This window comes from Anabrus simplex, chromosome 1 (genome assembly GCF_040414725.1).
Source record: "Anabrus simplex isolate iqAnaSimp1 chromosome 1, ASM4041472v1, whole genome shotgun sequence".
NCBI classification, from domain to species: domain Eukaryota; kingdom Metazoa; phylum Arthropoda; class Insecta; order Orthoptera; family Tettigoniidae; genus Anabrus; species Anabrus simplex.
Window position 1 is genome coordinate 437,495,575 of NC_090265.1, and position 16,938 is coordinate 437,512,512.

The 16,938-nt window shown below is 40.5% G+C and overlaps 1 protein-coding gene across 5 annotated transcripts in view; it reads left to right on the forward strand.

The window, feature by feature from the left end:
* Positions 1–16,938, forward strand: part of LOC136856914 (cadherin-23) — a 194,863-nt gene that overhangs the window by 98,049 nt on the left and 79,876 nt on the right. For all 5 annotated transcript variants that reach the window (XM_067135157.2, XM_067135158.2, XM_067135159.2 and 2 more), the window contains exons 6-9: positions 5,052–5,180; positions 12,771–12,870; positions 14,263–14,378; positions 15,325–15,406. In XM_067135157.2, coding sequence (XP_066991258.2) covers positions 5,052–5,180; positions 12,771–12,870; positions 14,263–14,378; positions 15,325–15,406 — 427 coding nt within the window. The remainder of the gene's footprint in view (positions 1–5,051; positions 5,181–12,770; positions 12,871–14,262; positions 14,379–15,324; positions 15,407–16,938) is intronic.

Here is a 16,938-nt window from a genome sequence, read left to right on the forward strand (position 1 = left end):
CGGAAAGCATGGTACCAGTTGAGCACGTCTCCCTCTAAAAATTTCTCCGCTGTTCGCAGATGTTTTTCAGTAGGGATCTTCTGTTCACGAATATATTCATCAAGGTCCCTAATGAAATTTTTAGGTGTGACCCCGTTTAAGTTGTTGAATTTTCTAGGCCTGTCCTCGCTCATTCGGATAAAATTAATGATTTGGGGTACACTTTGTGCCGGTGTAGTACTGAGATTTACTGTAGGTTGTTCAATATGGGTAATATTCTGAGACGATTCAGCTACTGGCGATATTCCTTCTGTTACCGTAGATTTAGCCTGTACGACCTCTTCGACATTACTCTGTCGGTTCATTAATGATGTCACTAAGACCCTAGTGCTCCTATCCTGCAACTTCAAGAATCCTACTTCTTTTTCTAATTTTTGGAGGGCGTCCATATTTTCCTCCATCTTCTGTTTCCCGGACTTGACATCTCCGGCAAGATTAATAATTTGCTCGAGTATTTCCGACTTGTCCTTGTCAATCATGCTCTTGATATCATCGAACTGAAGTGAAATATCTTGTATCTCCATTTGGTTGACTGAGATACTGTCCTTTACGGAACGGAGATCATCGTCGACCTTCTCTTTTATTTTCTTTAAGTCTTCTGCGACCTCTCCTCTAAGATTTTTCACTTGTTCTGACATCTCTTCTTGTGCCGTAGAAATCTCTACCTTTATAACATCTATCTCCTTCCTCACAGATTCAATGTTATTTCTGACTAGGACTACGTCACTCTGAAGAGCGGTGACCTTCCCGGTGATAACCTTATTATCCTCTTTAATCTGGCTTGTCAAAGTAACTACTTGTTCCAGGGTTTTTTTCTGATTTTCCCTGCACTCCAACACGATATTGTCAATCCGACAACTAGTTTCCTCCAGTTTTGCATATAGTTCGTCGCGACCCTTTTTCGCCTCTTCCTGTATCGCAGCACCCATAATGTTCATTTTTTGACTTAATCGTTCATTACTATCTTCCTGTATTTTCCTACTCTCTTCCTGCATCTTCCTAAATTCCTCTTTATTCTCTTCCTGTGTTTTCCTAAATTCCACTTTATTCTCGTCTTGTATTTTCCTAAATTCCTCTTTATTCTCTTCCTGTGCTCTCCTACACTCTTCCTGTGCTCTCCTACTCTCTTCCTGCATTTTTCTGAGTTCCTCTTTATTCTCCTCCTGTGCTCTCCTACTCTCTACTGTCATAGTCTCTAATAACTTCCTAATCTCCTCGAGATCCATTCTATTATTCATAAAGTGACCTATGTCAGCAAACGCCGAAATGCAGAAACTTTCCCCCCAGACATGTTGATTGTGATAAGGCAAATTCAAGTTTCATGAAGAGAATTCCTAACCCTCATTTTTCCATGTGAAACACATCATCTTAAGTAAAATACTCTGAAAATTCCGCGTACTCTGTTAGAATCCTACCTAACTGGGATGGCATTAAATCTGAAATGAACCTGCCGAACCGTGAATAATTAATAATTTGAGCAAGTCAATTTAAACCACGTGGAGAAGCAATTAATCAAGTTCCACGATGGATTCAGCCACAAATCGAGCCCCACGGAAGGGACTAGCCACTAAGATGTGCCCGTCATAGTCAGTCAGCGAACACGAGACACCCCAGGGGTGCTCAGTTCGGTGGCTGTAGGCTTATAAAATAAATGAATGTGGCAGGATTTATCATAGGGTTCATCTAATAAGCACGTTCCAAGTATAGAACATATATGACACTTTTATTCAATTAAATGCAGTATTGGCCATCCTGAAATCTATGATTATGATTATGATCGTTACGTTATGGGCTTTAATATGGTTCTTGATGTAACAAACCTAGGCGCAAACAAATGGGATGGTACACGGCAGTTATTTCCCTAACATTCTAACAGAGTATTTACATTGTAAAAAAATTTTTTCTCGTCTTTAAAGTTATTAAGTTATTTGTTTAAAGTTGAATTAAAAATTTTCATTCAGAAAAATGAGGTCTGGGCCAAGCCTTCATCGACAATCTGGAAAAAATGCAGTAATTGTAAGAACGATTATAATAAAGAAAATATCCAAGATTCAACAAGTTAACACTCATAGCAAAAATAAAATTTACAGTCGTTATCTAACAATAAAATGAAAAGTTGAATTTGCCTTGGTTTTCCCTAAGTTAATCCGAGACGTCGGATATACCTGTTCACGTCGTCTCACATCTCCTTTCGTGAGAATTTATACTGAACGTTAAGTATTTTACCAATGATTAAACTAAATAAAACGCCTTCTGGGCTTGCAAACGTAAATAAATGGGGAGAATACCACCCATGTGGAAATCCTGTCCACTATCAATCGATAATATCAGTGTCACATATTTCAGAATAGAACACATAAAAATAACTCTAAATACCAACAAATTACTACTTCTACAGCTAACTACGGAAATTGGTAAGAAGATTGTGAGTACCAAGGAGAAAATATTTACACTATGTACATGTCGACGAGTGTCGATCAACCGTATTACCCTCCTGTTAACGAATTTATTAAGTTACAGCAAGATTGAGTTATCACATGAGAGCAAAACTGCACCAACGAATAAGCTGGTATAGTCACGAATCAGATATTATTTAGATATTTCGTCGAAGACCTGTTCTTCAGACCTAAGGCCTTCTCGAACATTCATCTGTACCTTGAGATTGAAATTACTGGATTACTTGAGAAAATTTGGGATATTCCCACGAATTAAAAAGTACATCGATTAACATGGACTTTCATTTTCTTCATCTGAAGACACTCACATTAGACTACACTGCATTTATCGCGAATAATCCATAAACATGTGAAAAGCTCAGTTTCACGAAGATTCATGCCAATTATTCCCTATACTCTACACGTACAGTGTACCACAATGACGACCCTAACTTGTCGCATCTTAATCTCCAATATGTGTAGCCATGACATATCAGGACCTACCAACGTCCTACAAATACATAATATCCACTTAAAAGTGTCTCGATGATTAATTACTCCAACTAATTATCACATGCTCCCAATGCACATGTTCACATTAAATTCGTACATAGAATTCGGACTCAATATCCCGATGACACGTTGTCACAGACACGAGGTACAAGTAGAAGTTCCATTACAAGGAAAATATAGAAAATATGGACGAAATATCCTACCATTAAATCTGTCAGACATAAATTAATTCATATTCGTGACGAAATTTACTCAATAAGCAAAGATGGTGTCGATAACACATGGATAACTCTATCAGAACCCTCACTGTCAAATTCATGGCCACATGGTCATTAAATAATCACATGTGTCAGTTTTATGACGTATTCGAGCAAAGAAACAACCATAAAAAGTGTCAAAATAGCTTACTAAGAAGAAAGAAAGAATAGAACAAAACTACATAGAACAGATATAAATGAGACGTAATCGACTTAACTTATAGAGAAATCTTCATGTCTGGAAGTCTGGGTTTTCAATCAGCCATGCCAGGATGAAAGATTCTGCATCCCGACGCCGCCAACGATGGTCAAAGGTTTAGAACTTCATGGTGAAGCACTGGTAATCCATGATGTGAGATTCCGTCCTCTTCTGGAAATATTCACGTCCACGTCTTCCGCGTCCACTCGTAAGAAAGCTGAAACTTACACAAAATGCTTTAGAGTAGGCTCCAAACACACACGTAACTGTATTTTAGAAATGACACATACTTAAGGGATTAATGTCTGCACATTCGACGTCTGATCACAGCACTGTTCTAAATTATATCCAATTTTCAGACGGGTAGAGCACAGGCGTGAAGCCAGTATTCACGACGTTCCACGCTGAGCGACTGAAGGTGATAGTCCAAGACACGCCAAAGTGTGTGTGAGAACGAGTATTCGTTTAGCCACAAGGTCGTGCAAATTATTCCAAAATTTCAGTTTTTAATTTATATCCTCAAAATGTGCTATTTTTTTATCCAGTTTATTTTACTATAGTCCTTGAGCCTTCCGTAATTATGCACGTCGCCACCAAAGATATTACAAATATTTAATTCATCGTTCCTCGCAATTACAGGTGACACGCGCTGGCCTCCTTCTCTCCCTCGCCAACCTTCATTTTTTTTATTTTTATTCCGTTAGCCAGCCGGCCGCTCTCTGCACAAAAAAACTCGTTCTCGCCCCTGTCCAAGGTCGCGCGCACCCCATCTCGCCGACAAGCGAACACAAGCCGCACCAACACCTGTTCACTCATTTGTGGCCTCACGGTCACACAATAGACCAGCGGTCATGCCTTCGGCACAGCGTCTACACATTTTTTTATTTGTAGACGAGACAACAAATCGATCACTACCACGCCATTCGCCTCTTACCCTAGTAATCATCGGCCACTTCAAAATACAACCGTATAGAATTGACTGTTTAAAGAGCCTTTCATTTCACCCCAAGTTAGACTTACGCCCGGTTACGTTGTCACGAAAATCCAACGGGACACTCCCTCACCTGTTCCCTCTCGTGTTTTTGTTACATTCAACAACCCACATTTTTTTCAACTGATCTAACGTCGCCAAAACACATTCAAAAGTTTTCTGCGCCACAAAGATGGGAAAGGACTAGGACGGCATTAAGTTAGAGCTCCATCTTTGTCTGAAGTGAAAATGGTAAACCACGGAATTTATGCTACTATTCCTACATTATGGAACAACGGGTTGTATGACACTTCCTACAAACCGAATTACTTTGCATTCTAACCTATTAACACCTACAAATCCAATATGACTGTTCAGACGATCATTAAGAAGAAACCAGAACTTTTACATACGAAAATACGGTGTTGCAATGATAACTACCTACCATGTTTACAGCTGAGATTCAGACTGGCGATTGATGCTTGCAAGGTCAAGAACTATGCACGCGCCTCCCATACTGCAGGTTAGGTATCGGCGAGTAAAAACCCCGCTTCGACGGTCTTGGTTTGTATGAAAGCCTCTGCATACATTTTTATTCTTGACAACACATTTATTGCATTGTTTTTATCTGTCTGCAGGATCGCGGAACGGCAAGTGATCAAAAACAAGTAACTTCTGAAGTGACTGTGACCTTGGAACCTAACGTAGAGGAGTCTGTATACGAGCCTAAATTCGTAGAACCACTCTACACTGCTAAAATCACAGAGGTAAGTAACTGTTTCTGCTGGACTAATGACCTATTCAATGACTAATATCCAAAAATACAGTTAGCTGTTGTTCCATCATTCTAAACATCAATAGCTGTCCTCATTGTCATAGTCACTTAGTCTTAATCCTCAAAAACTACAGCAGTTAAAGAGTCGTTAACCAACTAATGGTACTATTACACGAGTCTTCATACTTTAATTTTCAGATAATTTATTTAAAATGGGTGTCTTTAGATCGCTGATACTAAATGAGAAAGTCAAGGTGTACGTGTGGAATGAAGATCATCAGTAAAACAAGGGCCATGTTGTTCACTAAGAATCCACCCCCATTGCAAGTGCAAGTAGATAGTGAGCTAATACGGCAGATAGTTCGATAATAGTATTCTATAGGTTGGCCATATTACCACATGCAGTTTACTACGCCATCATAACACTAAGCCTCGAATAACTATGGCAAACTCTGAGAAAGAAACACTGTTAAGCCGAAGTGCAATGTCCCGCTGCTACGTAAACGCATTGTGAAGGCATATGTGCGCTCTGTACCTTATGCTCTACCGAAAACTGGAAGCTATCTAAGAAATATATTGTGGTATTGGCTTCCAATGCAGAAAATAAAGAGGATGACCAAAGCGGAGCTTCTATTTATTTAGTTAGTTATTTATTAGTTCTACTTGTTTCGTTGAGACCCCTTGGACCTTCTAGTTCTCAACTCTGGTGAGCTTTCTTCTTAGCCCAATATTCTTTCATATTTGTGTTGTGGGTTGCTTTCCTATCCTCAGTCCATTGTACTACCACCCCAGGACGCAGATTTTTAGCAGTTAGTAACTGGAGAGTCGTATGTTTTGATCAGCATTTTAAATTTATCCCCGTTGAATACATCTTTGGGATCGATTTTTAAAAATTCTAGGTCTTTCCGAACCAGTTTCGTCCATTTAGCATGAGTCCCCTTCCCTCTAGAAATGGTGCTAAGGATTCTTGAGATCAGTCTCTTCTTGTCCATTCTGACTACAGTATGCGACCATAGAAGATAAGTTTCCTTTTTCTCATGGCTGATGTTATGCCCTCTAAATGCTGATAAACCTCGTTATTATGCCTAATTCTGTATTCATCTCCCTCTTTAATGGGTCCCATGATTTTTCTCCGGACCTTTCGTTCTTTCAGTTCCAAATTCCTGAGTTGTCCCTTTTTAACCATGTTCAATCATTCTGAGGCATACAGTACTGAACGTGTTACTACGGTTTCATAGTGTCGAAGTTTGAGGCGAAGGGAAAGGGATTTGGACTTGTAAATGTTCTTGCACAGATGGAAAGCTCTCTCTAGTTTGGTACACCTGGCTTTCATGGCTAGATCTTCACTAACGTTCGAGGTTATCCATTCTCCGAGATATTTGTAGCAGTTCTCCTTATCTTCATGTGGGATTAAGGTGGGTGCATCTCTGATGTTGGTGATGAACTACGTTGTTTATTTTTGTTTCTTTTTTTAAATTTTCATTACCCGCCCGAAGGATGGGGCGGGCCTCTCAGGGGCTGACGCCCTCTCTCAGGCCGGGAGAGGTGTGAGAAGGTAGGAGAGTGTTGAAAGAAAAAGATGGGAAAAGGATGTTATTCTTTAGTGGAAGAGAATTTATGGGACATCTTGGCAACGGCGAAGGAAATTACGGGGGATGTGTGGCAGGAGTGGAGGTTTAAGCTAGGATGCTATTGTTGAGATGAAGAGTGAGGATGTGGATGGTCGCGGTGATGTTGCATAAAGAGGTGGTGAAGAGTCTCAGGATATCAAGGGTTGGAGTCGTGAGGAAAGAACTAGGTGAGGGAAGTGGTGGACGGACGGGTTGACGAGTTTGGTATCGAGGAGGGGCTGGCCGGGTGCGACGACGTGTATTGTTGGTGGGATGACTAGGGAGAGGGTGGGGAGGGGATCGAGCGTGTTCAACTTGATGTAAATGGCGGTAGATATACGCTCCCGTGCTGATGAGGCGCTGGACGTCATCTTCTGTAGGAAGATGAAGGCGGACCAGGTAAGTTGGACCGTAGACGTTCTGGATCCTGAATGCTCTGCGGGCAGGGACGCCTTCTGCGTTGAGTTCGCTGAGTATTTCACGATCGCAGATGGCGGGATTGACGCCGTGGATGGCACAACTATACATGGCTTGAGTTGTTGGTGATCGTTTTGGTGTCGACTGTGATGGTGCGGCGGCTGCTGAGGTAGTGGCAGACGTGGAGAGATCTCTTCTTCAGGTCGCTGGTGTGCAAAGTAGCGGGGGATATGTACAGAAGACTGAGTCTGTCAGGTGTTTCCGAGATCAGGAGGGACGATAACATAATTGGGGAAGGGTGAGACATAGATATAGTGGTGAGAGGAACGAGGATAACTGCAGATGTGGAGGTGGTGGCGGAGACGGTGGTGATTGTGACGACGGAATTGGATATATACATGATGGGGAGTTGACTTTACAATCGTGGACGCAGCTATATGCTTCATTGAGTCCGGCGGGGAGCCGCGTTAAAGATGTAGAGCCACCCGGCTGGCAACAGAAATGAAGAGGAGTGTACCAGGTCGGAGCTTTCCGTGTTCGGAGAGATCTATGAAAGATGTGTGGGGAGGGACTCCGTTTTGTTAATGGCAATCCTCAATCCCACTTCAGCTGTTATTTGACTGAGGGAGGAATAGTTGGTGTGTAGCTTCCCCCATACTTGAAGCTAGAAGTGTGAGGTCATCTGCAAAAGCCAGGCAAGTGAATTTGTCCTTGAAACCAATTCTCAACCCCGAGTTGTCTGGTAGAGTTTTCGTCCATTAAGGAATGACTTTCTCTAGCCTGCATTTAAAAACAATGGGGGTGAAACATCTCCTTGCCTAACACCTGTTCCAGCTTGATACGCTCCAAAGCAGGAATCCAATCGAGCTTCTAACCTTGACAGAAGTATGTTGGAAAAGATATTATAAGCCACCAAGACGAGTGAGATTCCTCTGTATTTGTTTAAATCAGGCTTGTCTTCCTTTGTTGTGCAGAGGGTGGATGATAGCCGAAGTCCAATCACTAGGTAGTTTCTCTGATATCCAGATGCCAGATATAATTTCATTAATACATTGAATGGAATCTTCGTTTGCATATTTCCACAATTTTGCTATGTTACCATCTTCACCAGCTGCTTTGTTGGACTTAATCTCGTAAATGACTTTACGGATCATCTCCTTCGTTGGTGGAAGGGAATATGGGATATGGGCATCCCTTTTTATATAGTAGTTTCTCTCTAGGTTCCTCTGAATTGAGGAGGTTGTTGTAATATTCTGCTAGGGCAGATGTGCAATCCACATTGTCCCTATTCATCCTCCCATCTGGTCCCCGGAGGTGAAGTGTAGGGGATGAGTACGTGGTTATGTATTTTATTTTATTTTTTATTTTATTTTATTTTATTTTATTTTATTTTATTTTATTTTATTTTATTTTATTTTATTTTATTTCATATAGCTTACGGCTATACACGCTGATAAAACTAAACAATATTGACCTAAAATCGAAGAATCGTGGACAATATGGTGGATGGACAAAACATTAGTCACCTCTGGGGATAGCCGCCTCTGGAGTCGATAACCGACTGGATTCGGTTAGGAAGTGAGTCCACAAGTTTGTGCAAGGACGACGCATCCAGTTTAAGCCACTCGCTGAGGATTCGATCGCGCAGTTGCACCAAATTGCGGGGATGCTGACGTCGGCGTTTTACCCGCAGTTCCCGCATGTCTCAGATGTTCAATAGGGTTCAAGTCAGGTGATTGTGCAGGCCAATCGAGATGTAATAGTGTTTATAAAACCAGACACATATACGTCCAGCCCAATGAACTTTGCTGCTGCCATCTGGAAAAATCGAAGTATCAATAGCATACTCATTATGCAGACGTTGACTGAAAATCAACACCTGATCATCCAAAAAATTTTAAATAAACATGCTGTTTTATGGTAGTGGTCTCCTCAGTGGACGGGCCCAATGCATGATACGAAAAACACCCCCCAAACATCACAGACTTTAACCCAACCTTGCACGTGTCCAGGATTAAATGCTTCTTATGGCCTTCGGTGCTCTCGACGACGTGCATCATTAGAACACAGGGAAGAAACGTGATACTTCAGACCACATTACGTTTCGTCAGTCAGCTACTGTCAACGTTCAATGATTTCTAGCCCATTGAAAACGCACAGATTTATGTGCCTTTGTGATAAATGGCCTCTTGCTAGTTGCATGCAGTTCCTGTCACAATGTTCTCTCGCTAACAGGTTGGGGTGAACTTTCATTCACTGACTGCAGCAATTCCCGTTGGGTTTGAACGCGATTTTGATTCACAAGCCGTGAAACGTGTCTCCGGTCCCTCTGTCAGGATCTTTTACGACCACAATTCTCACGTCGTATTTCGTGGCAACGTGTAGTACACCTCTCCGTGTAGACACCTTGAATACTCCGCTACTAAACACCAACAAATCCAGAAACTTCACGCATCGTATGACGATGTGCATGGCCAAACACTATGGCCTCTTTTTGCCACTTTGTCACATCCTTACATCTACCCATATTGGCGTGCACTGTCTGATTGATATATCAGTGTTTCACTGATCGCTACTGCCTTATGCTCACGTAGAGGCAATGCGCGTGCGGTTAAGCACGAGACTCGTTCGCTAACGATCCATCTGTACGTGCGCAGTAGCGTGAATAATTTTGTTTATCCGATAAATTTATAAGTTCTCCAGTCGGAATAAGGAGAAATCGTACACTCCGCTTATAAAGAAATGAACCGCATAGGCTACGGCGGGTTAAAACACTGTCGAGAGTGACCCAGGTTTTTCGAAGCAAATCAAAACCAGACGGATGATGTCTGGTGTCAAATGATGCGTACCACTCCTACGGTGCCTTGCTGACACTCCTCTCGCCAGTTTGACCTTCCACTGTAATTATCGGCGTTAATCTGACGTGCTGTTTGAACTGATCGTGATCTAGATTTAAGAAACTGTAAGCTATGTTATCATGCTTCAAAAGATATCTGCTCAGCGATATTTACGAAATTTTGGAGTATTCTCCGGCCAGATTATATAGGCCTTCTTTTCCTCAATATGACAGCACGGGTAACCAAAGAAGGGAACAGGATTGGGTTGTGTCAGTGATGATTCGCACAGTTTGGTTCAGGGTTGTATCAATGTTCTTGAAATTAGGGATCTTCAGCCAAACTGTAGAGCTATACGCAGTTGAAGAACATACCAATCTCAGTACTGATGTACGCAGCATGGGTGCAGAAGCTCCCCGTGATGATCCAGCAAGTTTGTGGATGATGTTATTTCTTTTTCGTAGCCTATCAGCACTACTGGTTAGATGTTCGTTTAAAGAATAATGTCCGACCAAGAGTAACATTAAGATATTTAGTACCGGTATTTAAAATGTGAAGTAAAGGGATATCATTCTTAAAAACACTCAGGGCCGTATGAGCCTGTCTAGTGTTGAGATAAAAGAGGCACGTTCCTGTTTTGCTGATGTCTGGTGTCAAACACCATTTTCTGGAGTAATTATGAGACTCCATTCAGGTTACGCTCTATTACAGAAGAGAGCTGGATAACTACTGCAATGTCTCGTGGCATCACAGGAGAAAGCACAGATCCTTCAATTGTTGGGTAATATAGGAAGGAGTAGGAGCAAGTTATGAAGCGATAGTTCATGTGCATTTGCTGTGGGTTTCGGCGTGGAAGTTTTTTTAATAATGGCATTTGCTTTACGTCCAACTAACTACTGTTTCGGTCTTCGGAGACGCCTAGGTGCCGGAATTTAGTCCTGCGGGAGTTCTTTTACGTGCCAGTAAATCTGCCAACACGAGGCTGACGTATTTGAGCACCTTCAAATACCACCGGTCTGAGCCAGGATCGAACCTGCCACGTTGGGGTCAGAAATCCAGCGCCTCAACCGTCTGAACCACTCAGCCTGGCACACGTGGAAGTTTAATGATAGGAGTGATTGAAGGCAAAATACGCTAAGGACACTAATAAACACTGTATTGACCTGCTGGATATGCATTAAAAGTGGATGAGATACGAGTCAGAGTGTCTTGTCTGTTACTACGGACTCTTGTAGCCAGACACCGCCAGTCACGATCATTAAGCATTCGTAATCGGCCATTGTGCTGTTGACTGTTGGTGGAAGTACCTCCTGTCAGGTATTCCCGATACACACTTGTCACTGCTGTCGACCGAGGAATGTCTGCACAACTTCAGCAATGGAATGTCTCATCTGTCTGGCGCACACCATCATGCGACCGAGCTCGATAGTTGCAGTCGCTTACGTGAGGCTAGTATGCAGTATTTGGGAGATAGTGAGTTCGAACCCCACTGTTGGCAGCCCTGAAGATGATGTTCTGCGGTTTCCCATTTTCACACTAGGCAAATGATGGAGATGTGCCTTAATTAAGGTCACGGCCACTTCCTTCACACTCCTAGCCCTTTCCTGCCACATTGTTGCCCAAAAACCTATTTGTGTCGTTACGATGTAAGGCAACTTGCTAAAATATAACACGCTATCATGCAGAAAATTCACGTCGCCCTGCCATGACCAGCACAGACAGTATTTGTGTCGTTACGATGTAAGGCAACTTGCAAAAATATAACACACTATCATGCAGAAAATTCACGTCGCCCTGCCATGACCAGCACAGACAGTGTTTACCCTCACTCTCAACTTATACAGGTCTGGGCACTTCCAAGACGTCTAACTGCGGTCGTGCCACTTTTACACACATATATCCCATGACTTAAGGCACGACAATGCTTCCTTCAATCATTTCTGTGCTTACTGTCAGCAGCAGATCTCCTTATACTTTGCGCTGATCAAAGCCAATGAAACTAGGCTGAGAGCTCGGCTTTTTATTAATTACTTGCAATATAAGTGGCTTTAATCCAGATATAATATTTAATAAATTTTAATAAATCACGAAAACCTACGTTCTTTAATGTTTGAATATATTCACACGTGTCACATTAACTTCCATAGTTAATTACTTAAAATTCCCTTGACCAGTTCGCTGGCTCTCTTATTTTTTATTTCCTTTTACAAGTTGTTGTACGTCGCACCGACACAAGTAGGTCTTACGGCGACGATGGGAGAGGGAAGGGCTAGGAGAAGGAGGAAAGCGGCCGTGGCCTTAATTAAGGTACAGCCCGAGCATTTGCCTGGTGTTGAATTGGGAAACCACAGAAAATCATCTTCAGGGCAGCCGACAGTAGGGTTCGAACCCACTATATCCCGAATACTGGATACTGGCCACACTTAAGCGACTACAGCTATCGAGGTGGGTGTCTCTCTTATTAAAAGCGCCTCAATTGTCTTCACGAGGCTGAGAGAGCCCTGTTCCACACTGCAATTAAAATATTTGGACGGACCGGGAATTGACACCGAAGTCTTCGGCTGCAAGACAGTGATGGTGCTATTAATACAGCAAGCTAGCTTATTTAGTTGTTCCATAAAAATGCTAGGGTAAATAATGTTTCAGTACAGTATAACAAGAATAAAATCTGACAATCAAACGATCACTTGCTTACTTCCTCTCTTTCTGTTTTTATTCCAGTCAAAAGGTGTCATCAAGTTCAATGAAGGAGATATAAAACTTCAAGGTCTTGGACAAGGGAAAGTTCAATTTGTTCTGAGTGATCCTCTCGGAAACTTCGGTAAGTAAATATATATCGATCTTCAAATGTTGGTAATTTTCCGAACAGTTCCTAATAATTATAACATTGTTGAAATTTGAGCTTTCCTCTTCTGTGTCCGGTACTTGTAAAAGTTGTACTGGAAATTTGAACAAATTTTCTCGTTTCTTTTTTTCAGATGGTCTATTTAGTCAAAATTGATCTATATCTAACCACATTCAAATAGTGTTTGTTTCGCCGCGTAACTTCACGTTTGGCGACTTTTACACGTTTCACTTTTTTTGAGAGACAAGTGCGCGTATTTTTGTCTGTGTGTCTATCTGTCAGTTTGTGTGCTTATGAGGAAAAAGCAACTGGAGATATTTCAATTAAACTGTATTTATAATGTAGCAACTTAATAATACATTTTTGTTTCGTATAATTTCAAATTCCCTAAGTTTACTGGCGATTTACGGGAAGAGTGAATCGAGAATTTCAAGTATCTCCGTTGTTAAGGAGTAAGAATTACTTCCATGTTATTCTAGGCTACTTTGGCTCAATGAATAAATTCGGTAGTTTGAAGTTTTAGGAATTTTTGAATTATCTGAGAACGAAAAGGGCGAGTAATGTAGGATTGTGTCGATAAATTAGGTTATATCTATACATCGTAAGTGTCAAAACCAGAAATATCAAACTTCGGTTGATTTCTAATTATATTTGTTTTTGAGGCACTGAAACTTTTATCAAATTTTAAAAAGACACTGCCAATCCTGGCCTCGAAACCAAGCATGGTAACTGCTGATTGTGTGGTGTAAGTTAGAGACTTCGTAAAAGACCGATCCGTCTACGACTGATACGATCTGCTAGTAATTGGATAATGCACATTACGATGGCTGAAATAAATAGTGCGTTTGGATTTAATTATTTATTTATTTAACTGAACTACTATGGTGTTATAAACTATAATCGTAAATTTTGTGATACTATAAAGAAAAAATACAAAAGATAGAAATTACTAAAATTCTAACACCGGATTCATATAGAACATTAATAGAATGATGACAAATTTATCAAACAATAGCTTTCAGGTTCACGACAAACACTAGTAAGTTATTTTTGTCTAAATAAATTTATAAAAACATAAAGAACCAGTATTTTTTTCAGAAAGTCGAGGGAAATAAAACGAATAACGATAGAGTAATGCACACCAAGAAAATAATTAATAAGACGTTTATATATCGTTGGTACACTCTGTATTTCGTGTGATGTGTATGAATAATTAACTTCAACTGAACTGTACCTGTTATGGAAGGTTAAATAAACAGGAACGTGTTCAGAGCGTTGTTAACGTTTTACTTATAAATGTATAATCTTCTGTTTTGATTCATAAAGAATATTTTCAGTATATTTTACCATAGATTTTCCTTCTTTCAGATTATTCTTCATACATAACATGTGAGGCTACTTCGGACAGTGTTCAGTGCAGCTGGAATGAAGATGAGCATTTTGGCGAACTTCTTGAACAACCATACGCTCTCATAAAACTGATGGTAAGAACATATACAGCAAACATGACTTATTATTCAAAGAAACTTTTGAAAATTGTCAGAGGACACTGACTCAAATAAAATATTCGAAATTAGATGTTTAATAAACCTATTCAAAAGCCTATCAAAACTTCATTAGAAGAAATCGCTCAAAAATGCGTCTCCTGGTTGTTAGAGAGATACAGTACATACAAGTTACCGTCAGTGCAAGAAAGCCAAGTTATGATCGGTTATGAATAGTGTCCAAACGAATGTTTAATTCAATGAGTCCTTAACCCAAAAAGTCATTCGTCTTTGAATGCACGGTATATAAATATATATACATCGTATGGCCTCTGCTATCGTGCGTGGGTCTTTTGATTTGAGTCCGCTTATACGCTCACTGGGTGTCGATTTCGACGATCATTTTTACCCTACCAGATGGCAAAGAATCATTTAATTCTGTCGGGTAAACACGAAATGTGTCATCAGATATTTTGTACAAAAGCTTAGCATTTTAAAATGTATTCATGAAGACAGCACATACACCCAGCCCCCGTGCCATTTAAATTAACCAATTAAGGTTAAAATCCCGACCCGGCCGGGAATCGAACCCTGGACCCTCTGAACCGAAGGCCAGTACGCTGACTGTTGAGCTGTGGAGCTATCATTATACCATGCAATTCTGTATACTGATGTAAACTTTCACCAGGAAATACATAATTTATATACTAAATTGTCACTTCTTAGGCCATGTTACTTGTTTGAATATTCACTGACGCTTCTTGAGTAAGTACCGCTGTCATCTTATAAAAAAGAACGGATCACTTGCTCTGTTGATAGCAATAGTACTTACTGAGGAAACATCAGCAAAGACAGAAAATACTGAAAAGGCATTAGTTAGTTATTTAGTTACTCCGCCCCACAGATCTTATAATTTCAATAAAGTGTCTGATCTTTTTTCCTTCAGGGAAAGCAAGAAAATTACAACGAGGACTACACAATCATCCATCTCTCACTGCCAGGACCGCCGCCTACAACTACAACTACAAGTAAGGCTTAGAAATATACCTACTCATTTAAAGTTCTTACTGACTGATGACCTACGATACTACTTCTAAGATGGAATTACTTGAGACGCACCAGAATCATAAACTACCTACGACTTTAGACAATACAATACTACTTTGTAAGGATGGCTTTCGTTCCAACCCATGATGGACTTCTAATGCTAGAGTCCCTTCTCTACCGCGGGGAGGTGAATGTCAGGATTTCACCGTCATTGAAACAAGGACCTAATGGCATTTCCTTGATTCTCTGGTTCTTTAGTGAGGTTACTTACTACCAGCTACGTGTAAATGCTGCGTACCATGAGCTGGACACCGCTAACAGGGGTTAACTAGACTGAATTTTAGCGTGTTCTTACATTCGAATAAGGTGTTTCCTATCGTCAGAAGAATGATGCTCATTCGATAATCTTATTTTACTTTATTTGCATCAGCTGAGTAATCACCAACATAGCTAAGCGAGAGTACGGTGTAACTGTTACAACCTGAAAGCTAATTTATTTACGTTAAATAACAAGGGCATTATAAAGCATGGAGTGTATGACATATTTGTAGGAAGATCACAATGTTGCTTAAGATTCATTTCGTTTCCAAACATTGAATAGTTTAAGATATTGAATAAATAGTAGACGTGCCAAATTATCCAGTATTGTCCTACAGAAGCTGACGTCTACACTGAAGATGAAGAATACTTTTAAAATGTGCCCTAATAGGAGAAAAGCACAAAAAATGTACTCTTAAGACAAAACTATAAATACGTAATCACATATGCAATATGCATAATCATCCGAAGCACGCTAAACATCAAACTTTTATATAAATGATTGTTAAATACCCGTACTAGCATTTGTTTTCACTGTCAGTGAAATTACAGTGAATATTCATGTGCATTTTTCAAGTTAGCAAACTGGTAGCCTCTTCGGTTGTCTAAGAGGATGTTTCTATACCTGGAGAAACTCCACTAGACATCACATGATGTTATGGGAGTTCAGAATCCTCAAAACTTGCTCCGTTTCCACAAAGAATACCACTTATCTTACGAAGCGTAGAATAACCCAGATTAGACTATTTTTACAAATAGCTTTATCTTTACCTTAATTAAGGTACAACCCCAGTATTTGATTGCTGTGAAAGTAAGAAACCACGCTAAACCATCTTCCGAACTTCCGGCAGTGGGGATCCAACTCACTATCCCCCGAATGCAAGCTATGCAAGCTCAAAGCTGCGCGCCCCTAACCGCAGGGCCAACTGGCTGAGTCTAGTTTGGACGAATTGTATAAGCGACTTCAACTTTTGCTCCCTTTAGGTCATCCTCAGTTTTTCTTTTTATTATTTTTAAATTTTTTTTACAATTTCCAGTGCGTCACGAAGTGTAAGTCGTGTTTCAAGACGAGTGACTGATGTTAATATTATTCCGAAATTTGATGTTATGTGTACCAAGTCTGTAACCAAGTTCTTAGGGAAAAAAATCAAATCAATAATAAACATTTCGAGAAGATACCGAAATATCACATTCA